Here is a 27,318-nt window from a genome sequence, read left to right on the forward strand (position 1 = left end):
TTGAATGCAATGTTGGGAACATACCCAGCATTTATATTAGCATGGCTTCAGAACATCATCTCCCTGGACACATTTTATGACAACATGGTGAATTGAGGTGACTGAGCTGCCCATGTGAGTATAAATGCTGGGGTATATTTCCGACACTCAAAAAGCCACTTGGATAAGCAATGAAACTTCTTCAATATTACTAAACAAGTCCAGTTGAATGCCAGTAACTACTACTAGTTCTATCCATGACCTAAATAAATGAAAACTTTGAAAGACAGATGCTATATATTCACACAGATGTATGAGCTGTTGCTCTTGTTGACAGCAGGCAGGGACAAAACACACTCACATAGGTATGTTAGGTGGTGCAGTGTTGATGTATGAGATGCTGGCCAGAATTTCAGATTTCCCAAACTTCGTACTGCCACAGGATGCTCTCATGGAGTAGTATGTAGAATATAGAGTATATGTAGTAATACAACACGTCAAATCGATCTGTTTGCCGGGTTGTACAACCATATATTTTCATACTCTATGTCAACATGGGAATATCTGGAATTATCAGGATTTTTTTTTTTGTTGGTGACTCCTTTGGAAAAAAAATTCTCACGTCTTGTCCCTGTAACACTAGGACATGAAAGGGTAGGGAAAGGGATCTGATAGAGAAAACTAATATAGGTGTGCCACATCCCAATGAATTGTCAATACAAAAGGGGGGGGAACCCCTAGGGTGGGACTTTTGAAGCACTACCACAACAAGTAAAGGATATATGTAAATATAACAAATCATTTTTATTCATAAAACATATAAATATGACATACAAATATGGATACAATTAAAACCGTCAATGAGAGATACATTGTCAATGAACAGAATGCAAAACTTTTTCTGTAAAAACATTGATGAAGGAAAAGATTTTTCCGAAACGCGTCTGGTTCAGCAAAATGTATCATTCATTGACAGTTTTAATTGTATCCATATTCGTATGTCATATTTATATGTTTTTTGAATAAAAAGTATTTGTTAAATTTACATATATCCTTTACTTGTTGTGGTAGTGCTTCAAAAGTCCCACCCTAGGGGACTTTTTGTAATGAAAGGGAAGAGAGAGCATTTATAGCCAGAAAAGAAAGACACACCAATAAATATATTTCAGCAGTTATATCGCTTCCCTATCCTACAAAAAATGGCTTTGAATTTGAGTCCTTATTGTAGAGTCTTCCCATTACTTTGTGTCCTGACAGGAAGTGAGGGGAAATCTTCCCTGAAGGGGCAAAGGCAACAATAAAAATGTTAACCCTACCTGCTCTATCAAAAGCAAGATTTGGCTTTGGATGGGCTTTATAGAATGGAAATCTGTTAAGAATTAGGCCAATAGCTTTTAAAGAAAAAAATATGTTCCTCAAATAAGTCATGCACAAAACCTTCTTAGCCCCATCAAGCGGATCCATAAATAAGACATTTCAAAAGTGGTGGATCCCCTTTAAATTGCTTTACCTGTCTGAAAGTGCACTATTGCAATGATTGTCCTGCAAAGTGGACAGGGTGTTCTTGATGGACTGTCTCTTGCCAGTGTGCGTAAACACGGCTCGCAAAAGACATGGCGGCACGGATAGCACATGTAAGGGTTGAAATACACATCTAAGCACACAGCACAAGTGTAGCTTTCCTTCTCTGGGATGTCCTCTTTTTCCTCATCCTCTGTTCTTAGATTTGAAATATTGATCTGGAAAATAAAACACATTGCAATGATATATTGCCTTTTGCACACACAGTGATTTCACACGAGCGTCTAATGACTCATAAACCTAAACCGGCATCGTGAGCCAATTTAACACAGAATTAACAGGCATGTCAAAAAGACATGTGAAAAGCGCTTATTATCCAATGCCAGCAGTGAAGGGAGCGAGTGGGAAGCACAGGAAGAAAGCAACCATGTATCACTGTGGCCGAATCTCAAAGCTGCCATTAACAAGTGGAAAGAAGGCTTTTCCAAACCGAGAGTAAGCAGATAATGAGTAATTGGTCACAGACATCTGCATAGTGGAAAGCGGAGGACATGGCTAACATGATCCCCTGCATGCAGTCCACAATGATTGATGCTTCACCAGTGCTGGCACATTTGTCACAGAGATAATGAGCCAAGTCTACTGTATTTCTAAAAAGGATCAATCAACAGTCTGCTTAGAAAAGGCTAGCTCGTCTATGCCCACTCCTTTCACTAAGAGGAGCGGCAGTGCCAGTGGGAAATGAGATGGCGCAGCCCTGACACAGGCAGGGATATATGGGTATAGTTTAATAGAAAGAAACAGTCTATGTGGATAACTGGGAAAGCATCGAGCAAGGATAGTTGCTGACTGTAAGGAAAGATACAGTACCTTGAAAAAGTATTTATACCCCTTGAAATTCTCCACATTTTGTCATGTTACAACCAAAAACGTAAATGTATTTTATTGGGAATTTATATGATAGACCAACACAAAGTGGGAAATAATTGTGAAGTGGAAGGAAAATGATAAATGTTTTTTATAAGTTTTTACAAATAAATATCTGAAAAGTGTGGTGTGCATTTGTATTCAGCCCCCCAATACTTTGTAGAACCACTTTTCGTTGCAATTACAGCTGCAAGTCTTTTTGGGGATGTTTCTACCAGCTTTGCACATCTGGGGGGGGGGGGGGGGATTTTTCCCATTCTTTTTGCAAAATAGCTCAAGCTCTGTCAAATTGGATAGATATAATCTGCGCTTCTGTCGCCGTATTGCGTTCCACGCTGGAAAGCATGCGGCGACCGCACGATGACGTCATAGCCCAGCGCCGCATGCGTTCCAGCCTGGAACGCGGAAGTGCGCCATATGATCACCGCTGTTTCCCCATGCACCTGTCTGCTGCCTATAAATGCATCCATCTCACATTCAAACAGCGTTCTATTATTGTCAGCCATAGCTGGACCATGCAACAAAACTACTGGTGCTGGGTGTCCTTGGGCTGGAAAGCATCCCACGCTGGATCGCTGCAACAAACAAGCTAATCCCCTACCGGAATCCACGCTGCCATTGCTGGGGACACCCTAAGATATCTTCCTCCAGGAGACCCTGCACTACAGAATTCCATTGCTACTACGATACTCTGCTTACTGGACAACACTCATCCTCTGCAAACAGATAAGTACCATCACTACGTTACAAATACTGCTCTAGAATTATGCGCTTCACATACAGCCTTTACAAAGTACTGTATTTAAATCTGGCTTATTTAATACTATCCTGTTGCTTTGGATGACTTAGTGTGCCTTCAGGTGACCGCTGTGGAATATCTTAGGCGACATACACTCTCAGATCTATTAAGCTAAAGTTACCTCTCTTAAGTAAATTGTTAATTGCATACAGTATTTTTAAATGCTACGTGCTTGACATTCGTTGTTACTTGTATACGGGTTTCTGCCCTAAAATACTGAACATGTTCGTTATACCTTTTTTTGGCTAAGGATAGAAGGTGTGTTATACCTCCTACCTTAGTAGCTCAATGCATTCCTGTATGTGAGTGATATGATGTAGGAACAACCCCCAAACTCTTATTCTCTGATTAGAGTGACACCTGGGGTCCAGTACTGATAATCACTTGGCATACTGAAGTTCATTAAAACCTTTTCCTTGATGCAGTTGTGCTTCGCTCACCGTAACCTTTTTAGGCTAGGGGTTGAAGGTATGTTGTAATACCTCCACCCTTAGTAGCTCAATGCATTCCTGTATGTGAGTGATATAATGTAGAGAACCCTCAAACTCTTATTCTCTGATTAGAGTGACGCCTGGGGTCCAATACTGATAATCACTTGGCATACAGACGTGCATTGAACTCTTTCCTTAACCGCAGTTGTGGTTCACTCTTGTTCACCGTAGTTTGTGACAATAGAGCGCATCTGCGAACAGCAAAATTCAAGTCTTGCCACAGATTCTCAATTGGATTTAGGTCTGGACTTTGACTGGGCCATTCTAACACATGAATATGCTTTGATCTAAACCATTCCATTGTAACTCTGGCTGTATGTTTAGGGTCGTTGTCCTGCTGGAAGGTGAACCTCCACCCCAGTCTTAAGTCTTTTGCAGACTCTAATGGCACGTACACATGATCGGAAATTCTGACAAGAAAAGTTCAAGGTAAGCTTTTGGTTGGAAATTCCGACCTTGTGTCGGCTCCATCAGACTTTTTTGGTCGGAATTTCCGACAACAAAAAATTGAGAGCTGGTTCCGTCGGAAATTCTGATCATTTTTGACGCACCAGTTTTGACGCACAAAAAACACGCATGCTCGGAATCAATTCGACGCATGCTCGGAATCATTGAACTTAATTTTTCTCGGCTCATCGTAGTGTTGTACGTCACTGCGTTCTTGACGGTCGAAATTTTGTGTGACTGTGTGTATGCAACACAAGTTTGAGCCGGTTTTCTTGTCGGAATTTCCGATCGTGTGTACTCGGCATAACAGATTTTTTTCTACGGTTGCCCTGTATTTGGCTCCATCCATCTTACCATTAACTCTGGCCAGCTTCTCTGTCCCTGCTGAAGAAAAGCATCCCCACAACATAATGCTTCCACCACTTTGTTTCACAGTGGGTATGGTGTGTTCAGGGTGATATGCAGTGTTAGTTTTCCACCACACATAGGGCTTGATTTAGGTAGGGGGACAATTCAAATTGTCAGGGGGTGGGCGTGTTTTATGGAAATAAAACATGACCCCGCGTAAATGACGTTTCTCACAAACTGCGCATGTGCCGGCCATGAACGTATCCCAGTGCGCATGCTCCTAATCACGTTGCAAATAGTCAATGCTTTCAACGTGAACGTAATTTATGCAAAGCCCTATTCGCAAGCGACTTACGCAAACGATGTAAAATTTTAAAAATTTAGGCTGTCCACAAGGTTTAGGAGTGTGTCTATGGGAATTTTTGACCATTCTTCCAGAAGCACATTTGTGAGGGCAGGCACTGATGTTGGACGAGAAGGCCTGGCTCGCAGTCTCCATTCTAATTCATCCCAAAGGTGTTCTATCGGGTTGAGGTCAGGACTCTTTGCAGTCCAGTCAAGTTTCTCCTCCCCAAACTTGCTCATCCTTGTCTTTATGGACCTTGCTTTGTGCACTGGTACGCGGTCATGTTGGAACAGGAAGCGGCCATCCCCAAACTGTTCCCACAAAGTTGAGAGCATGAAATTGTCCAAAATGTTTTGGTATGCTAAAGCCTTAAGAGTTCCATTCACTGGAACTAAGGGGCCAAGCCCAACCCCAGAAAAACAACCCCACATCATAATTCTCCCTCCACCAAATGATTTTGACCAATGTACAAAGCAAGGTCCATAAAGACATGGATTAGCGGGTTTAGGGTGGAGGTGCTCTTTGTGAGCTATGAAAGGTATACTGTAATATCTTACACCTACATGTAGTTAACAATATAAATATTACACAGTGCTAATTTGGCACATTTATTTGTTTGAAAACAACATGGTATTAACTGGAATTCCCCTTTAATGTGTCAGAATTAATAAACCTTAATCACTGTCATTTACTCATGGAGGAGCCATCTGTTTACTGAGCAGGAAAGATCTACACATGAAAACTGTAATTATTCTGGTATATGCTTTTAGCCCCGGCATATTTTTAGGTCTGTAAAAGACAAAGAAAATTGATAACGTTGTGCAGGTTCTACTCGTAAGAGATGAAATAACAGTAATTATAATATAGACACAGACTGAGTTACCACCAGTCTGGGCAGAGCACTTGTACTGTGACCTGGGAACTTACAGTTGTGCTCATAAGTTTACATACCCTGGCAGAATTTACGATTTCTGGCCATTTTTCAGAGAATATGAATGATAATAACACAAAAACTTTTCTTTCACTCATGGGTGTTTGGCTGAAAGCATTTATTATCAATCAACTGTGTTTACTCTTTTTAAACCATAATGACAGCAGAAACTAGCCAAATGACTCATGTTGGAGTGTCCAAGGACGTCCCTTGCACAGCTTCCTGGCTGATGAATGCAAATATTCCTCCAGTATTTTTTGATAACATACTGAATTTATCTTGCCATACATTTTGGCCAAATTTCCTGTGTCTTTGCAGCTCACACATCCCCAAATATCAGCGATAGACCTCCATGTTTCACAGTAGGAATGGTGTACCTTTCATCATAGGCCTTGTTGACTCCTCTCCAAATGTAGCGTTTATGGTTGTGGCCAAAAAGCAAAATTTTGGTCTCTACACTCCAAATGACTTTGTGCCAGAAGGTTTGAGGCTTGTCTCTGTGCTTGTGCTGTTTGGCGTATTGTAAGCGGGATACTTTGTGGAATTTGAGTAGTAATGGCTTTCTTCTGGTGACTCGACCATGCAGCACATCTTTCTTCAAGTGCCTCCTTATTGTGCATCTTGAAACAGCCATACCACATGTTTTTAGGGGGTCCTGTATTTCACCTGAAGTTATTTGTGGGTTTTTCTTTGCATCCCGAACAGTTTTCCTGGCAGTTGTGGCTGAAATTTTAGTTGGTCAACCTAAGCATAGTTTGGATTCAACAGAACCCCTCATTTTCCACTTCTTAATTAGAGTTTAAACACTGCTGATTGGCATTCTCAAATCCTTGGATATCTTTTTATATCCCTTTCCTGTTTTATACAGTTCAACTACCTTTTCCTGCAGATCCTTTGACAATTCTTTTGCTTTCCCCATGACTCAGAATCCACAAACCTCAGTGCAGCACTGGCTGAAAGATGTAAGGGTCTGTCAGGAGTCCAGAAACTCATTTAGGTAGATTCAGAAAGAGTTAGGCCGGTTTATCTACAGATAAGCCGACCTAACTCTGAATCTGCACCCACCTATGTTTAAGTGTATTCTCTAACAGAGATACACTTAAACATATCTAAGATACGACGGCTTGCGCCGTCCTATCTTAGATTGCAATGTTTCTGATGGCCACTAGGTGGCGCTTCCATTGCGGCCGGCGTACATTATGTAAATGAGCTTGTACGCCGATTCACGAATGTACGCGCGCCCGCCGCAGTCGAATTACGTAGTTTCCGTAAGGCCTTAGGCGGCCTAAAGTTATTCCACCTATGAAGTGGAATAACAATGTTAAAGTATGGCCGCCGATCCCGCCGCGAGGTTCGAATTTTTTACCTAGTTTGCGTAAGTCGTCCGCGAATCGGGAGTTACGTCGTTTACGTCCACGTCGAAATCAATAGGCCCGTACGGCGTACTTAGCCGCAATGCGCACTGGGAAATGTAGGCGCCCGGCGCATGCGCAGTAGCTAAAAACATCAAAAAATGTGAGGTCAAGCCTCATTTCCATACAACACGCCCCCCTCCAACCAATTTGAATTAGGCGCCCTTACGCCCGCTCACTTTAGGCTACGCCGCCGTAGATTAGTAGGTAAGTAGATTGAGAATCACTACTAGCCTAGCTAATTTACAGCGGTGTAGCCTAAACAGGCTAGGCTACGCCGCCCTAAAGTTAATCCAATGTACCTGAATCTACCTAATTGACTTTTTATACACACACAATAATTACAAGCAAACAGATCACAGGTAAGGATGGTAACCTTTAATAGCTATTCAAAACCCTTTGTGTCAACTTGTTTGCATGTTATCAGGCCCAAATCACCAGGGTATGTAAACTTTTGATCAGGGTAATTTGGGTAGTTTCTGTTGTCATTATGATTTAAAAAGAGTAAACACAGTGGATTGATAACAAATGGCTTCAGCCAAACACTAACCATGAGTGAAAGAAATGTTTTTGTGTTGTGTTATTTATATTCTCTGAAAAAATGGCTAAAAAATCATAAATTCTGCCAGGGTATGTAAACTTATGAGCACAACTGTACATATGTACATAGGAAGAGTTTCCGGTCATCAGAAGACACTGGTACATTCTGTCATTACAATAAGTCAAAAGAGGCATCTCTATTCATAATAAATTTGTTAAAGAAGGTTAAAGGTCAAAGCTTCATGGCGGTCAGCTAAATTCCTACTTCACTGTCTAGTGATTGACTAAAGGAAGTAAGAATAGAGGAAGTAAAGTTTGAACTCCTGTCCCTCCATGCTTATCCCAGGTCAGTGACTCATTAATTAACGAATCCCGGGTCTAGATGACTGCCCTGAAATCTGCATCATTCAAAAGCAAGACAGCAACGGCAGCTTAAATATTTCTATCCTCATTGGGTCACTTTAAAGTGATTCAGAGCAAAACAACAGGCTCTGTTGGCACCCCCACCAGCTGAGCATACACACCTTTCTTTTGGTTTCCCCCTATTCTGTTCAGCCATCAGAAGCGAATAACCCATACTTCCTGGTATGAAAAAAATGCAACTTGCTTGCCTTCCTTCCATGTGGTAGTAATGATGCTTGAAAATAGATTGCTCAGTGGTGGGGAGAGAACCCTTAGCCCCGTGTGAGCTCCAAATAATGACTTGTAATTTTCACCGGGTGTCCTCTCTTTGCTACCAGTGGTTGAACAGAGCAGGCTGGTCCTCAAGAGAATGTTGCAGAGTTCACTTCAAATTGTCCAAGTAGAGTAAAGCCACGAGTTCTCTTTAATGCCCCCACAACCCAGCAGCACCAGTCATTTTTTCTTAACTCCCCTGTTGGTCAGCTTCCAGGAGCAAGAAAAGAAAGCCCTGTGCAAGCTAGTTCTAGTCACTGCCTACATGAGACGGAAGACTGCTCCATGTAACAGCACTAGGCCAATCACCAAGCACCCATGTTGTCACTGGAGAGTAAGTCACATGTTTCTCCATATACTGAAATCCTAGGTATTTTCTTCACTCCTGGTGGCTGAAGAAAGTGGAGATGATTATTTATGGCTGGGAAAAAATATATACAGTATATTAAAGCACACCTTTCCTGTTGCCCTGCATAGTTGTACTTTTGGGATCTTAATCTTGCATTACATCATACTTGCCAACTGTCTTGGAGTTGCCGGGACAGTCGTGCTTTTTACTAAGCTGTCCCCGGGCAGCATCCCAGAACCTTTATTGTGCCCCCCCCCCCCGACACTCCCTGCACTCTGCCCTCCTGCACCCCCTCCCCCCACTCTTTCTGTGCCCTTTTTAGTTGATTAGTGTTTGATTTATGGCATGTTTTCTTACTGTTTAAAATCAATTAAAGTACTAATAAATACTGTATTTAATGAAATTAAGTATTTATACTTTAATTCTTGAGAGTAGGTGCGTAAATTGGAGCAGGCTGGTAGGGGCCAAAGACATTATTTAACAGTCTATTCATTTTTTCCAATCGGACTGTTAAGCTGTCCATACAGTGCTCAAATTTCAGTCAATTCCTGCTGAATCTAACAAAATTGAGCTGTGGATGGCCCTGTTGGCATGATGCCCTCCCTTCAACTTTTTTCCAAAAGCAGTTGGCTTGAAAATTCTCAGCTGAACAGCACTTGTATCCAATCAGATGCAAGTAGTATTCAGCAGCCACTGGAGCCATGCCTGCTGAATACAATAGATGGCAACCACCATTCCTTTATTTACACTGCTGATGGATTTGAAGCAATTAAAGCGGAGTTCCGGCCACAATTTTAAAAATATAAACTTTTTAAATATAAATACCCCTGTAATACACAAGCTTAATGTATTCTACTACAGTTAGTCTGTAAACCAAGGTCCGTTTTGTTAGGTTGTTACAGCATTTAGACACTTTATAAAACAGAAATTGACTGGGGCCATCTTAAGTGTGGGCATCATGAAGCCAGACCGTATGACTTCCTGGATTTCAGCCTCGCACATGCTCAGTGCTGTACAAGCAGTGTAATGGTTTCAGATCAGGTTTCAATAGCAACGGGAGTGTCAGAGGAAGTTACCGCCCCTTATCTATGCAAACCTCTCCTCCCCTCCTCCTTCCAGGAACCAGTAAATATACGAAATAATTTGTTCCTGTGCAGATATATCTACATAACAAGATGATATATATCTCTTGTTATATATGTAGTGTGTATACATATACCAGTCATGTGCACTGTCAATAAATTCATTTTGTTTAGTTCCGTTTCGCATTAGCCGTTATTTCGTATTTTGTGCCCAAAACTCAATTCGGATTCGTACGCTCATAATGGGCACAGCAGGAGTACAGCCACAGGAAGTCAGCACAGAACAGGGATGGTGGGAACCCTTCATGAGGGATTCTCACCATCCCTGTGCTGAGTTCCCGGGTCTGTACACCCGCTGTGCCCATTATGAGGAGTTCCCACCATCCCTGTGCTAAGTTCCCAGGTCTCTACACCCGCTGTGCCCCATTATGAGGGGTTCCCACCATCCCTGTGCTAAGTTCCCGGGTCTGTACCCCCCGCTGTGCCCCATTATGAGGAGTTCCCACCATCCCTGTGCTGAGTTCCCGGGTCTGTACACCCCATGTGCCCATTATGAGGGGTTCCCACCATCCCTGTGCTGAGCTCCCGTGTCTGTACACCCGCTGTGCCCATTATGAGGGGTTCCCACCATCCCTGTGCCGAGTTCCCGGGTCTGTACACCCGCTGTGCCCATTATGAGGGGTTAATTTTGTTTATTGAAAAAATCTTACAAACAACAACTTATATCCAATAAAACCATAATAAATAAAACATATTTACAAAACAATTGAATATGACTATACAAAACAGAAACAAACACAAGAACATAATAAACGGTGCAAACCAAATTGCGCACAACATAATCCCTACGGGAGAGCCAGACTAAAGAGCATCACCATGCATGTCACCTTTTATATAAAGTGAGTGGGAACTGCCATTAAGGTGGCTGAGGCTGTTTCTCAGCCTGGCTACTCCCTCTCCCTGGAGAACCAGCGCGCTTCGTTGCACCCTGGCACTCTTCATCCATAGAGGATGCAGAACTGAACGAGTCCCATTCATAGTCATCCTCAGACAGTACCGTAAATTTATTCGCCAAAGGCAAAACCTCAGGACTTAAGGTAACTGTACCTCCTTTTTTCCCCTTCCTTTTGCCTCTCCTCCTTTTATCCTCCAACCACTCCATATCATCCTTGGACAACCCGGAGTCAGCAGCCTCCCCACACCCTTCACCCCCCTCCCCCCCCATACTCCCTTCCCTTTTCTACCCCCAGGCCAGCCTCTTCACCATCCTCCCCACTCCTCTGCACCCCACCATCCTTAACAGGAACCCTGCAGCATCGAGGGAGGGGGACTGGCACCGCACCTGATGCACCAGCACCTCTTGCTGCCTCTGCAATTTTAGAAGACACAGAAGGATTGGACACATTCTCTGCAACTGACACCTTACTTACAGACTGGGAAGACACTGACACATTGGGAATTGGCACAGACTGGGGCACCACGGACACATTGGGAATTGGCACAGTCTGGGGCACCACGGACACATTGAGAATTGGCACAGACTCAGATGGACTCACAGGCCCTCCAGCTGTTGAGCTCCGAGCATCCTCCATGTCCAGGCGGAAGAACTCCCTCATGAGCTCAGGCTTATTGTGCATTGCCTCAGGACACTGGCTATAAGGATGCCCCACCGCATTGCACAGATTGCACCTTATGAGGTTACAATCCTTAGCCAGATGTCCTATACCCTGGCACAGAGAGCACTTCATCACTGGACAGGAGGACGCAAGGTGACTCTTGTCTCCACATTTATTGCAGAGCTTTGGCTGGCCCGGATAGAAGATGGTCAGCCTGTCCCTCCCCAGGAAAGCTGAGGATGGCAGATGCTGGACGACATGGTCAATGACTTTTAGTTTCAACTGAGCAGACCATCCCCCCGTCCATATTCCCCGATCATCCAGAATCTTCTTTAGGGGGCCTAGGACGTCTCCATACCTCCTCAGCCATATACATAGATCCCCCGGTGGTATGGACTCATTGCGGACCAGAATCGTGACCACTTTAATGAGTGGCTGGCGGGAGACAAGCTTGGGCATGAGCCCCTTCCAGTCCGGCAGGCCCCTACACACGTGTTCATATTTCTCCCAAAAAATGTCCAAAGACTCCGGGCGGAGAAAGGACAAATCATACTCATAGGAACCTGCCGGACTGATCAGGGCGAAGATATCTGCGGGCGTGAACCCCATCTGTAGAATCTTATCTACCACCGCCCTCCTATGTGGGGGGATTCCACCGCCTTCCCACCTCAGCTGCACAACATTCCTCCTTTTAAACATGGAGGAAGACAAACCATTCCCATGCTCCTTCCCTGCTTGTTCCCCCTTCCCAGATCCTGCAGCAGCAACACCAGCATAGGATTTCCTTCCACCCCCAGCATTTGCAGTCCTGTCCTTAGACACAGTCACACCTGCCGGCAAAGCGTCTGATTCAGCTGGGATTGTATTAGCAGAGGCAGGACCCACCCCCTCCCCCCGCTCTGTACACACAGCTCCAGTCCTGTCCAATGCAGACTTCTGCAGAGTTGTGGCACCACTGCACCCAGCATCTCCTCCATCATTCGCAGGTACAGCCGCTGTGCCTGGTCCAGGCAAAGTCTCTGTATTGTCCATGGACCTCTCCGCAGACTGGCAGTTTTTATCAGGTGTACGCTGTACATTGTCTATGGGCTGACTGCCTGCAGCACTACAACTCTCAGCAAGCTTATTGTCAATAATAAAGTTCCCACCACCATCCTGCACACACACTGTACCTGCTTGCTGGGTTGTCACCTGTGCGACTTTATGGCTGGGATCAGAGCTTCCCTCAGCTGCTGCAGACTCCATGGTGGATCTTGCTCTCTCCACAGGATTGGAAACGGCGTCCATCTTGACATCACCATCCGGGGAAGCCGCACCTGGAGGGGATTCCAACTTGGTTATGAAATCCAGCATGGCAGGACCTTCACCCTCCTGAGATGTGCCACATTGCTGGGGTGTGAAGGGGGCAGAGGGCTCAGCGAATGTCAGAGGTGCCTGCACCTGCATCTCCTCGCTGGCTTCCCCATCCTCCATGCATGAAGCGGCTCCACTTCTCATGCGATTAAATCGCTCCTCATTCTTATATATTTTTTTAAATATTCCGCTCTTCTCCTTCAGAGAATACAGCAAATCCTTCTGTTTCCTCACAGCTTGCTCCAGGTCCTTCAGCTCAGGCCTTAGAGCCGGTCTTTTCTTACTGTATACTTTAGCACAGATCTGTTTTTTCTTTCTGAACTCGGCCATCAAAACCATCAATTTCTCCTCCTCCTTCTCAATCCGCTTCAGCTTGCTGACAGTCCTCTGTCTGAAGGCTGACAGGGACTCATCTTTCCTTTGGGTAGGCCCAGAATCTTCCACAGGCCTATCCAGGGGGGCCCCGCCCGGCTCTTCCCCAGGATCCAGCATCCCTCCTGGGGCAGAGAAGCCACTCTAGCCCCTGGTCTCTGGAGCACAGGAGCTAAGGAACTAGCAACCACACCCTCACTGACAAGGAGTGGAATGGCAGTTTCCCACCATCCCTGTGTTGAGTTCCTGGGTCTGTACACCCGCTGTGCCCCATTATGAGGGGTTCCCACCATCCCTGTGCCGAGTTCCCGGGTCTGTACACCCGCTGTGCCCATTATGAGGAGTTCACACCATCCCTGTGCCGAGTTCCCGGGTCTGTACACCCGCTGTGCCCATTATGAGGGGTTCCCACCATCCCTGTGCTGAGTTCCCGGGTCTTTACACCTGCTGTGCCCAGTATGAGGGGTTCCCACCATCCCTGTGCTGAGTTCCCGGGTCTGTACACCCGCTGTGCCCCATTATGAGGGGTTCCCACCATCCCTGTGCTGAGTTCCCGGGTCTGTACCCCCGCTGTGCCCATTATGAGGAGTTCCCACCATCCCTGTGCTGAGTTCCCGGGTCTGTACACCCGCTGTGCCCCATTATGAGGGGTTCCCACCATCCCTGTGCTAAGTTCCCGGGTCTGTACCCCCCGCTGTGCCCCATTATGAGGAGTTCCCACCATCCCTGTGCTGAGTTCCCGGGTCTGTACACCTGCTGTGCCCATTATGAGGGGTTCCCACCATCCCTGTGCTGAGTTCCCGGGTCTGTACACCCGCTGTGCCCCATTATGAGGAGTTCCCACCATCCCTGTGCTGAGTTCCCGGGTCTGTACACCCGCTGTGCCCATTATGAGGGGTTCCCACCATCCCTGTGCTGAGTTCCCAGGTCTATACACCCGCTGTGCCCCATTATGAGGAGTTCCCACCATCCCTGTGCTGAGTTCCCGGGTCTGTACCCCCGCTGTGCCCATTATGAGGGGTTCCCACCATCCCTGTGCTGAGTTCCCGGGTCTGTACTCCCGCTGTGCCCATTATGAGGGTTTCCCACCATCCCTGTGCTGAGTTCCCGGGTCTGTACACCTGCTGTGCCCCATTATGAGGGGTTACCACCATCCCTGTGCTGAGTTCCCGGGTCTGTACACACCCGCTGTGCCCAATTATGAGGGGTTCCCACCATCCCTGTGCTGAGTTCCCGGGTCTGTACCCCCCGCTGTGCCCCATTATGAGGAGTTCCCACCATCCCTGTGCTGAGTTCCCGGGTCTGTACACCCGCTGTGCCCCATTATGAGGGGTTCCCACCATCCCTGTGCTGAGTTCCCAGGTCTGTACCCGCCGCTGTGCCCCATTATGAGGTGTTCCCACCATCCCTGTGCTGAGTTCCCAGGTCTGTACACCCGCTGTGCGCCATTATGAGGAGTTCTCACCATCCCTGTGCTGAGTTCCCGGGTCTGTACACCCGCTGTGCCCATTATGAGGGGTTCCCACCATCCCTGTGCTGAGTTCCCAGGTCTGTACCCGCCGCTGTGCCCCATTATGAGGTGTTCCCACCATCCCTGTGCTGAGTTCCTAGGTCTGTACACCCGCTGTGCCCCATTATGAGGAGTTCTCACCATCCCTGTGCTGAGTTCCCGGGTCTGTACACCCGCTGTGCCCATTATGAGGGGTTCCCACCATCCCTGTGCTGAGTTCCCAGGTCTGTACCCGCCGCTGTGCCCCATTATGAGGTGTTCCCACCATCCCTGTGCTGAGTTCCCAGGTCTGTACACCCGCTGTGCCCCATTATGAGGAGTTCCCACCATCCCTGTGCCGAGTTCCTCCTGCTTCCTTCTTCCCCCAGCACAGCACATTGCCACCATAACATTGCCCACCGCATCGTCTCCGGCACAGCACCCCGCATCGGCCCCGGCACCCCGCATCGGCCTCCCGCATCGACCTCGGCACCCCGCATCGGCCTCGGCACCCCGCATCGGCCCTGGCACCCCGCATCGACCTCGGCACCCCGCATCGGCCTCGGCATCCCGCATCGGCCTCAGCACCCCACATCAGCCTCGGCACCCCGCATCGGCCCCGGTACCCCACATCGGCCTCCCGCATCGGCTCCGGCACCCCGCATTGGCCCAAGCACCCCGCATCGGCCCCTGTACCCCGAATCGGCCTCGGTACCCCGCATCGGCCCCAGCACAGCACCCCGCATCGGCCCCGGCACCCCGCATCGGCACCTGTACCCCGCATCGGCCCTGGCCCAGCACCCCGCATCGGCCCATGTACCCCGCATCGGCCCCCGGCATAGCACCCCGCATCGGCACAGTGAGGGCACAGTTACGGGTACAGTGAGGGCACAGTGAGGCAGCGTTGGGCACAGTGAGGGCACAGTTACGACAGCGTTGGGCACAGTTACGGGCACAGTGAGGCAGCGTTGGGCACAGTGTTGGGCACAGTGAGGGCACAGTTACGGGCACAGTGTTGGGCACAATGAGGGCACAGTTACGGGCACAGTGAGGCAGCATTGGGCACAGTTATGGGCACAGTGTTGGGCACAGTGAGGGCAGCGTTGGGCACAGTTATGGCACAGGGCACAGTGAGGCAGCATTGGGCACAGTGTTGGGCACAGTTACGGGCACAGTGTTGGGCACAGTGAGGGCAGCGTTGGGCACAGTTACGGCACAGGGCACAGTTACGGGCACAGTGAGGTCACAGTGTTGGGCACAGTGAGGGCAGCGTTGGGCACAGTTACGGGCACAGTGAGGGCAGCGTTGGGCACAGTTACGGGCACAGTGGATGGCAAGCTCGCTCTCCCACTAACTCTGTGACACCAGTGCAGAGTGGGGAGAGTTACAGATGATCAGGATGACAGAGGAGCGCATCTCTGATGGATCTGCATGTGAGAACACCCGCTCGTAGTACAGCCCCGCCTCCCTGCACTAGAATTGTAACACACAGTGCAGAGCGCGCTGTTTCTATGTACAGGGAGGCGGGGCAGTACTACGAGCGGTGTTCTCAGATACAGATCTATCAGAGATGCGCTCTGTCATCCTGATGATCTGTATCTCCGTGCACCGGAGACAGACGGCGGGCGGGTGGTGGAGGCGGGGAGGGCGGTGTTGTAATGTTGTATTTCAGAGATGCATCACATGGTTTATCAGAACAGGAACTCAGTCTGCAAAAAACAACTATTTTAGGACAGCGGGAAAGTCCCTAAGAACCACAGAACCAGACAGATGCCAGACGCCAGGACGTCACAAGAATAATATTACATATTAATGAGAATGTTGAATATTAATGAATATTAATGAGCATGATTGTGTGTTCGGTCATGCGCTCTTGAATGCACTTGTAATCCATATAAAAACACACGGCTTGCAATAAAAAAGCAGAAGTAACGGTCTTCACCCTGAGACACAAGTCTGAGTGTAGATTATTTACTTTAGTTCGTTAGTTTGTACAAACGCTTCTTATCTAATTTGGCTCAGGAAGCAGATATCAGACACTCCGTGCACTTGGCTCGGGTCCAAGACACTAGCAGGGGGGGAGTTGGAGAGGAGGAAGAGGACACCACCTCTATGGGCGGCACTGTCCTCCCTCCTTCCCGCCCCCCCGAGATTCAACTACTGTACGGCGGCGCTCGTTCAGCCCAGCCTCCTGGGATTGATGACACACATCTCCCAGGAGGCATAGCAGCCCTGGATGCGGCGGAGAAGCCATTCCGCCGCAACGGGAAGACAAACTCACAGGAATAAAACCGTGAGTTTGTCAAACAAAAAAAAAAAAACATGCCAATTCTATTTAAGGGGGCAGTGTTAATTAAAATGCAAAGAGGTTGAAAAATAGGGTGGAACTCCGCTTTAAGGCCAACATAAGTTGTGTGGCCAGCTTTAGGGAGGTCATAGGTGGCTTAAATTTCACAGGCAATGCAACATGGATCTCAGCACCAATTAAGATAACTGGATAAGGATCTGGCTGCATGGAAATGAAAGAGAACCTGTCATATAAGAGATTGGCTGTTCATGTTTATACAGCGTGGGTCCCTTCACATGGGCATTACATAGGTCTGTTTTTTCATCCATCCGTTGATGAATGATCATCCGTTTACATCTGTATCTGTTCAGGAAGTAGACTTAAACAGACAAATGGTCTGTTTTTGCATTGGTTGTTAGGATCCAGCTCCCACTGGCATCCTAAACAAGTAACGCAGTCCGGATGCGTTCCAGAGGCTTTTCTAAATGCATGTTTTTGATGCATTCCAGTGTGTTTTTGATGCAGTCTAGTTCTTTTCCCCCCTCTTTTTTCTTAACTTTAAATAAGGACACGTGCTTTCCAGTGCATTTTACAGCGTTCCAGTACAGTCCAGTGCAGGTAAAATGCATCTTGTTCTACTTATTTTTCTGGAACTGGAACTGCAAGCACTGGTGTGAACTATGCCATTGAAAACCATATAATCTAATTTCCATGCGTTTTGATAAAGAAATAAAACGCACTGGACTGCATGTGGTGTGAACTGGCCCTTAAAGTCTTTGGTTGTTAACCACTTGAGGACCGCCTCCTGCACATATACGTCGGCAGAGTAGCACGGCTGGGCACATGCACGTACAGGTACGTGCTGTGCTATTGTCCAGCCGTGGGTCGCGGTGGTTAACTCCCAAACTGCAACTGTCATTTTCACAATAAACAATGCATTTTTTGCTGTGAAAATGACAATGGTCCCAAAAATGTGTCAAAATTGTCCAAAGTGTCCGCCATAATGTCGCAGTCACGAAAAGAAAAAGCTGATCGCCGCCATAAGTAGTAAAAAAAAAAAAAATGCAATAAAACTATCCCCTATTTTGTAAACGCTATAAATTTTGTGCAAACCAACCTATAAACGCTTATTGCGATTTTTTTTACCAAAAATAGGTAGAAGAATACGTATCGGCCTAAATTTTTGGGGGATATTTATTATAGCAAAAAGTTAAAAATATTGCATTTTTTTTCAAAATTGTCGCTCTATTTTTGTTTATAGCTCAAAAAATAAAAACCGCAGAGGTGATAAAATACCACCAAAAGAAAGCTCTATTTGTGGGGAAAAAAGGACGCCAATTTTGTTTGGGAGCCACGTCGCACGACCGCGCAATTGTCTGTTAAAGCGACACAGTGCCGAATGGCAAAATCTGGCCCGGTCCTTTAGCAGCATTTTGGGGCTGGTTAAGGAGCCAGCACCTACTGGCTTCATAAAAATGATGAGTCATCCATGCTGTCAGCGGGGAATGCCCCGCTGACAGCAGAAGTACACAAAAGAGCTGAGGTTGAAAAAATAAAATAAAAAATGGCATGAAGTACAGTGCCTTAAAAAAGTATTCACACCCCTTGAAATTTTCCACATTTAGTCATGTTACAACCAAAAATGTAAATGTATTTTATTGGGATTTTATGTGAAATCTTACAAATAAATATGTGAAAAAGTGTGACATGCATTTGTATTCAGCCTCCCTGAGTCAATACTTTGTAAAACCACCTTTTGCTGCAATTATAGCTGCAAGTCATTTTTGGGATGTAGAGCTTTGCACATCTAGAGAGTGACATTTTTGCCCATTCTTTTCCAAAATAGCTCAAGTCAGATTGGATGGAGAGCATCTGAACAGCAATTTTCAAGTCTTGCCACAGATTATCAATTGGATTTAGGTCTGGACTTTGACTGGGCCATTCTAACACATGAATATGCTTTGATCTAAACCATTGCATTGTAGCTCTGGCTGTATGTTTAGGGTCGTTGTCCTGCTGGAAGATGAACCTCTGCCCCAGTCTCAAGTCTCTAACAGGTTTTCTTCTAAGATTGCCCTGTATTTGTCCCCATCCATCTTCCTATCAACTCCGACCAGGTTTCCTGTCCCTGCTGAAAAAATTAATCCCCCCAAACATGATGCTGCCATCACCATGCTTCACAGTGGGGATGGTGTGTTCAGGTTGATGTGCAGTGTTAGTTTTCTGCCACATATAGCATTTTGCTTTTATGCCGCGTACACACGATCATTTTTCAGCATGTAAAAAACAACGAATTTCAGCCTCTAGAAAAAAACAACGTTTTTTCCAACTTCATCATTAAAACAACGTTGCCCACACACGATCGTTAAAAAAAAAGGCTCTATCAAAGCGCAGTGACATACAACACGTACGACGGCACTATAAAGGGGAAGTTCCATTCGGATGGCGCCACCCTTTGGGCTGCTTTAGCTGATTCCGTGTTAGTAAAAGACGATTCGCGCTTTTCTGTCTGTTACAGCGTGATGAATGTGCTTACTCCATTCCGAACGCTAGTTTTACCAGAACGAGCGCTCCCGTCTCATAACTTGCTTCTGAGCATGTGCGGGTTTTTCACATCATTTTAGCCCACACACACGATCATTTTTTACAACCCGAAAGACGACATTGTTTAAAATGTTGTTAAAAAATGCAGCATGTTCGAATTTTTTTTTGTCGTTTTTCAGAACCTGAAAAATCATGTGAAGCCCACACACCATCGTTCTAAATGACATTTTTTTAAAACGTCGTTTTTTACATGCCGAAAAATGATCGTGTGTACGCGGCATTAGACCTGGTCTCATCTGACCAAAGTATGCTCTCCTTGCACAGCCTGTCAGCTTAGGTGGACGGACATGTCTTGGTAGGTTTTCAATTGTGCAATACTCTCTACATTTTCAGAAGATGGATTAAACAGCGCTCTGTGAGATGTTCAAAGCTTGGGATATTTGTTTATAACCTAACCCTGCTTTAAACTTCTCCACAACTTTATCCCTGACCTGTCTGGTGTGTTCTTTGGCCTTCATGATGCTGTTTGTTGACTAAGGTTCTCTAACAAACACAGAACAGCTGTATTTATACTGAGATTAAATTACACACAGGTGGACTCTATCTACTAATTAAGGGCCAGATTCACGTAGGGCAGCGGCGGCGCAATGTATCGTAGATACGTTACACCGCCGCAATTTTTCATCGCAAGTGCCTGATTCACCAAGCACTTGCGATGAAAACCTACGCCGGCGGCCTCCGGCGCAAGGCGGGCCAATTTAAATGGGCGTGTGCCATTTAAATTAGGCGCGCTCCCGCGCCGGACCTACCGCGCATGCTCCGTTTCCGAACTCCCGCCGTGCATTGTGCACTGTGATGTCAATTCCGTATTCCCGGACGGCTTACGCAAACGACGTTATTTTTTAAATTTCGACACGGGAACGACGGCCATACTTTATACAGCAATACGATTGCTGTGTAAAGTTAAGGCACCAAAAAAAACGACTAACTTTGCGACGGGAAACTAGACTAGCGGCGACGTAGCGAACGCGAAAAACCGTCGGGAATCGCCGTAACTCCTAATTTGCATACCCGACGCTGGTTTACGTCTCGAACTCCGCCCAGTGGCGGCCGCGGTATTGCATCTTAAGATCCGACAGTGTAAAACAATTACACCTGTCGGATCTTATGGCTATCTATGCGTAACTGATTCTATGAATCAGTCGCATAGATAGAAACAGAGATACGACGGCGTATCAGTAGATACGCCGTCGTATCTCCACTGTGAATCTGGCCCTAAGTAACTTCTAAAGGCAATGTGTTCCACTAGATTTTAGTTGGGGATATTAGAGTAAAGGGGGCTGAATACAAATGCACGCCACACTTTTCAGATATTTATTTGTAAAAAAGATTGAAAACCATTTACCATTTTCCTTCCACTTTTGCGCCACTTTGTGTTGGTCGATCACATAAAATCCCAATAAAATACATAGTTATGTTGAAAAATATAAGGGGTATAAATACTTTTTCAAGACACTGTACCAACCCCCCCCAATCCATACCAGGTCTTAACAGGATGAATGACTCATTGTTGTTAGGAAGGCGGCAGGTGCTGACACCTTACCAACCAATAACTCATCCCTGCTGCTGACAGCTGGTATGCGTCACTGGTTGTTAGGTCACAGGCAGGTGCCAGTTCCTAACAACTAATGCATAAATGGGCCATTTGTTCATTTACATCTGTTTAGACCGGCTTTCGGTTTTTTTAATAGAACAAAAATAGACACTTTGGGCCAGATCCACAGCAGAATTACGCCGGCGTATCTATTGATACGCCGCGTAATTTCAAAGTTCCTGCGTCGTATCTTTGTTTTGTATCTACAAAACAAGATACGACTGCATCTGGGCTCGATCCGACAGGCGTACATCTTAGTACGCCGTTGGATCTTAGATGCATTTTTCCGCTGGCCGCTAGGTGGGGTTTCCGTCGAATTACGTTTTGAGTATGCAAATTAGCTAGATACGGTGATCCACGAACGTATGTCCGGCCGGCGCATTTTTTTACGTCATTTGCGTTCGGCTTTTTCTGGCGTATAGTTACCCCTGCTATATGAGGCGTATCCTATGTTAAGTATGGCCATCGTTCCCGCGTCGAATTTTTAATTTTTTACTTTGTTTGCGTAAGTCGTTCGCGAATAGGGATTTGCGTAGAATGACGTAACCGTCATAAGCATTGGCTTGTTCCGGTTTAATTTTGAGCATGCGCACTGGGATACCCTTACGGACGGCGCATGCCGTAAAAAAAAAACGTCATTTAAGTCGGGTCACGACGTATTTACATAAAACACGCCCCCATTACATCGATTTGAATTGCGCGCCCTTACGCCGCCAAAATTACACTACGCCGCCGTAACTTACGGCGCAACTGCTTTGAGGATAAGGAAAATACGCTGAAAGTTACGGCGGTGTAGTGCATCAGAGATACGCTACGCCTGCCGCAACAATGCGCCGCGCTACGAGGATCTGGCCCATTTTCTGTTGAAGAAAATTTACCTGAACATACGAGGATGCAGCTAGTTGTAAAAAGATGATCACCCATTTACATCTGTTTGCCCATAGGAATGAATTGCTGTCCGTTTTTATCAGTCAACGGATGGATAAAAAACGGACAGACAGAACACCCGTGTGAAAGGACTATTAGTATGTTTTTTTTATTTGATCATACAAAACGCTTTTTGGTTTCATGTGAAATTGCATGGACCCTAAAGGGGCAATCTCCTCCCACATTATCCAATGCTACACTACAAATGAGTAACACATTGGCTTATTTTCTGAAGTTTTAAGTACTGTACAGTGTTAAAGGACTATTACGTTCCTTTAGGACTATTCTCTTCTTGTATGCATGTTACCTGAGCAGGCTGTTGTTTAATTGCTCTAGATATGGCTGGTTCTACTGTGCATAATGAATCATATGATAAAAAATAAATAAAAAAAATAACATGCAAAGGTTACTTTCACTGAAAATTACTTTTCAACATAAGCAATGCATCAAAAATATAGGCAGCTGTATATGCGTACAGTGGGGGAAATAATTATTTGATCCCCTGCAGATTTTGTATGTTTGTCCACTTACAAAGAAATGAGGGGTCTATCATTTTCATTGTGTTTGGAGGAAGAAAAATGCTGACTGTGACCCTAAGGCCCCGTATACACAGTCAGTTTGGTCCGATGAGAATGAACCGAAGTTAATTTTCATCGGACCAAACGGACCGTGTGTATAGGCTAAATCGGTCTGGTTTCCTTCGGTCCAAAATTTCTAAACATGCTTCAAAACCGAACCGATGGACCGCTGCCCCATCGGACCAAACCGATGGTTAGTACAGAAAAGCATCGGTTCAAAACCCGCACATGCTCAGAATCAAGTCGACGCATGCTTGGAAGCATTGAACTTTGTTTTATTCAGCACGTCGTGTTTGACGTCACTGCGTTCTGACCCGATCAGATTTTGGACTGACGGTGTGTACACATATCAGGCCGTACGGCTACTTCAGAGGTGAACCGATGAAAACGGTCCGACGGGCCAGTCTCATCGGTTTGGTCCGACCGTGTGTACAGGGCCTAAGAATAACATCCCTATAGTCAAGAACGGAGGTGGAAACATGATGCTTTGGGGCTGTTTCTCTGCTAAAGGTACAGACTGACTTTGCAGCATTGAGGGGACAATGGATGGGGCCATGCATTGTAAAATCTTGGATGAGAACCTTCTTCCCTCAGCCAGAACAATAAAGATGGGTTGTGGATGGGTCTTCCAGCATGACAATGACCCAAAACATACTGCCAAGGCAACACATTAGTGGCTCAAGAAGACGCACATTAAGGTCATGGAGTGGCCTAATCAGTTTCCAGACCTTAATCCAACAGAAAATGTATAGAGGGAGCTGAAACTTCCTGTTGGCAAGAGACAACAAAGAAGCCTTAAGGCGGAGTTCCAACCACAATTAGCATTTTTTAAATGTATGTCCTTTCATCCTGCGTTTTTATAATATAAATCTAGTCACTTACTATTTTACAATCCGCCGCCGATCCGCATAGATATTCAAAAAAGATAGTTTATAAAACTATATCTACACCGTTGTCATTTTGCTTGTGGGCATTGTGAAGCCAACAGGCACTTAGGGCCAGATCCACGTACAGCGGGCGCAACTTAAATATTCAGATTTAAGTTACACCGCCGCAAAATCTCTACCTAAGTGCCCGATCCACAAAGCACTTACCTAGAAATTTGCAGCGGTGTAACTTAAATCCGTCCGGCGCAAGGCGTGCCCAATCTAATGGGGAGAGTTCCATTTAAATTAGGCGCGCTCCCGCACCAGACGTACTGCGCATGCTCCCGACGCGATTTTCCCGACGTGCTTTGCGCGAAGTTACGTTGCACCGAGTTTTGAGAATCGCGACGGGCGTAAAAGAAAAAAAAAGAGTTGCGGCGGGAAATTAAAAATAAAAATAAAAAATTTGACAGCGACGCGGGAAAGAAGGGTCTACTTTTACATGGTGTACTAAGTTTACACTTTGTAAAAGTAGCCCTAATTTTGCGACGGCAAACTAACACTTACGGGAAAAAAACGAAGGGAAAAAGCTTTGTGGATCTCCGTAAGTGCTAATTTGCATACCCGACGCGGAATTTCGACAAGAAATGCCCCCCGCGGCGGCCGAGGTACTGCATCCTAAGATCCGACAGTGTAAAGGTATTACACCTGCCGGATCTTAGGAATATCTATGCGTAACTGATTCTATGAATCAGCCGCATAGATAGAAACAGGGATACGACGGCGTATCAGTAGATACGCCTGCGTATCCCTTTTGTGGATCTGGCCCTTACTTCCTGGAAGTCTTGGATGGGGAGTGATAATTGGACAGCGCACTGCATCCTGGGAAATGATGACACACATTTCCCAGGACCATTAGAGGGAGATGATGTCAGAATCCTAGGTGGTTACAAAGGCAGATTTCGTGGGACCGCATAGCAACAGGCATTTCCAGATGAGTAAAAAAAAATGTTTTCTTTTTTTTTTCTTTTTTAGTCGTAAGCTACAGTTTAAAGCAAAATAGTTTTTTTGATGGAACCTCCACTTTAAGGATTTAGAGAAGATCTGTAAAGATTAGGGGACCAAAATCCCTCCTCAGATGTTTATGCAAACCTGGTAACCAACTACAAGAAACTTCTTACTTCTGTGCCTGCCAACAAGGGTTTGTCCACTAAGTCATGTTTTTCTTGGGGATCAAGGGCCTGATCCACAAAAACCCTGCCTAACTTAATTTTTCCTGTTTAAGTTACACCGCCGCAAAATCGCTACCTAAGTGCCCGATCCACAAAGCACTTACCTAGAAATTTTGAGCGTTGTAACTTAAATCCGTCCGGCGCAAGGCGTTCCTAATTTAATGGGGCGAGTCCCATTTAAATTAGGCGCGCTCCTGTGCCGGACGTACTGCGCATGCTCCCGACGTCATTTTCCCGACGTGCTTTGAGCGGTTTTACGTTGCGCCGGGTTTTGAGAATCGAGTTGCGGCGAAAAAAATAAAAAGACAGCGACGCGGGATAGAAGGGTCTACTTTTACAAGGTGTAAACAGTTTAGGCCTTGTAAAAGCAGCCCTAATTTTGCGACGGCAAACTAATACTTACGGAGAAAAAACGAAGCGTAAAAGCTTCGTGGATCTCCGTAAGTTCTAATTTGCATACCCGACGCTGGATTTCGACGAGAAATGCCCCCAGCGGCGGCTGCGGTACTGCATCCTAAGATCCGACAGTGTAAGTCCCTTACACATGTTGGATCTTCTGCCTATCTATTGGAAACTGATTCTGTGGATCAGTTCCATAGATAGAAACAGGGATACGACGGCGTATCAGTAGATACGCCGGCGTATCCCTTTTGTGGATCAGGCCCCAAATACTTATTTTACTCACTGAATTGCAACTTAATTTATAGCATTTGTCATAGAATGGGTGTACCACCCTGCATCTATTTCTTGCCCCTTTGTTTCACCATGCCCTGGGAAGCTGCCCCTCCTGTCCACCCACCCCGCCCTGGTACAATGTGATAGACATCCTCATTAAGCAATTGTCATAATTAGAAGGCAGAAGGAGGCTTTTCAAAGCATGCTCCAGCTCCATGTATTAATTCTAATAAGGATATAAGAAAAAATGATATATCTTTGCAAATGGTGAACAATAATGAAAAGGTAATAATTACATTTAAACAGCAGCTGTGCACAATGTCCACTGTGCACAAGGTATACAAAAAACAGTGCAGTGCTAACATCAAACAAAATGTATATACAGTATTTGCACAAAGTTCATATGTGGGATTCCATATAAGTGTCCAAGAGCAATTGTTATAAATGTAGAAGTAGTGCTGCGCTGTGCATAAATAGGTGATAAAGTGCAAATGTGCTCACGTGACAGGTACACTTGAAAGGCAATAAATGAATGGTCAAAATAGTAACAATCAGCAGCAATAATAAAAACAGGTACTCACAATGTGTAGTATCAGACAGGCATATCAAAAACGAGTCGCAAACTCGTCCAATATCACTTCCGGTGCCCTGCATTCCTGCACGTGTTCGTTACAGTCACGTAACTTTATCAGGGGACGATCCCCTGATGAAGTTTTGTGACTGTAACAAACATGTGCGGCAACGCAGGGCATCGGAAGTGATATTGGACGAGTTTGCGACTCTTTTGATATGCCTGTCTGATACTTCACATTGTGAGCAGGCCCGGACTGGCCACAGGGCATACCGGGCATATGCCCGTTGGGCCGCGACGGCCCGCTGTAGCCCGCGGGCCCCATGTCACGTCCCCCCCTCAGTGTAACATGCAGGGGGTCCAGAACTGTTAGGGGGGTGTCTGTGTAATGTAAAGGGGTCCAGAGGTGTGGTGCTATGTAATGTAAAGGGGTCCAGAGGTGCAGGGTGCTGTGTAATGTAAAGGGGTCCAGAGGTGCAGGGTGCTGTGTAATGTAAAGGGGTCCAGAGTGCGGTTTAATGTAAAGGGGTCCAGAGGTGCAGGGTGCTGTGTAATGTAAAAGGGTCCAGAGGTGCCGGGCTATGTAATGTAAAGGGGTCCAGAGGTGCAAGGTGCTGTGTAATGTAAAGGGGTCCAGAGATGCAGGGTGCTGTGCAATGTAAAGGGGTCCAGAGGTACAAGGTGCTGGAACCCCACATCCCATCAATAATCGCCATCGCGAAGCGCCGCTGCGGCACCCCCCCTCCCCCCGGGCTGCTCAGGCTAAAATGCCCGGGCCTATTTTTTGTCCCAGTCCGGGCCTGATTGTGAGTACCTGTTTTTATTATTGCTACTGATTCCAATAAATGGTTTAAATGCACTATCGAGCATCCCTCTTTACATTCCCCCATGCCCCAATGTGAGGCTATCTGACACAGATACACCAGGGGCACTTAAAGGGGACTTTGATGCCAAAGTAAAGATACATACCAGCGGAGCCTGAGACGTCAGGAGCCACCAGAAGATTGAAAGAACCACTCATACGCTGTTACCTTACAGCAGTAAGGTAAGGGGACACCTATATCCTAAGTTGCGCGGAGAACTAGCAACCACCTATACAGTAGGTGAACCCGATATTGTGTCAATCTCGCTCTCTTTCTCGGCGAGATTGAGCACCTACGAGCCCCATCGCGGGAGCCAGCGCCGAGCTGGAGACAGAGCCGTCATAGAAGCGACGGGAGATCCGACTTGGATTCCCGCCAATTCTACACGTGTGCGGCGTTTGTTATGAATCCTGAGGGGGAAGTCCCCGCCGGATTTTAAATAAA

At 46.1% G+C, this 27,318-nt stretch overlaps 1 protein-coding gene across 3 annotated transcripts in view; it reads right to left on the reverse strand.

The window, feature by feature from the left end:
* RNF180 (ring finger protein 180) overlaps nucleotides 1-27,318 on the reverse strand; it is a 130,230-nt gene that overhangs the window by 16,148 nt on the left and 86,764 nt on the right. For all 3 annotated transcript variants that reach the window (XR_005747343.1, XM_040340341.1, XM_040340352.1), the window contains exon 5: nucleotides 1,490-1,718. Coding sequence is in view for 2 of the 3 variants with exons in the window: in XM_040340341.1 (XP_040196275.1) it covers nucleotides 1,490-1,718 (229 nt within the window). In the remaining variant the exon portion in view is untranslated. The remainder of the gene's footprint in view (nucleotides 1-1,489; nucleotides 1,719-27,318) is intronic.

The sequence above is a fragment of the Rana temporaria genome, chromosome 1 (assembly GCF_905171775.1).
Source record: "Rana temporaria chromosome 1, aRanTem1.1, whole genome shotgun sequence".
Classification (NCBI taxonomy): Eukaryota; Metazoa; Chordata; class Amphibia; order Anura; family Ranidae; genus Rana; species Rana temporaria.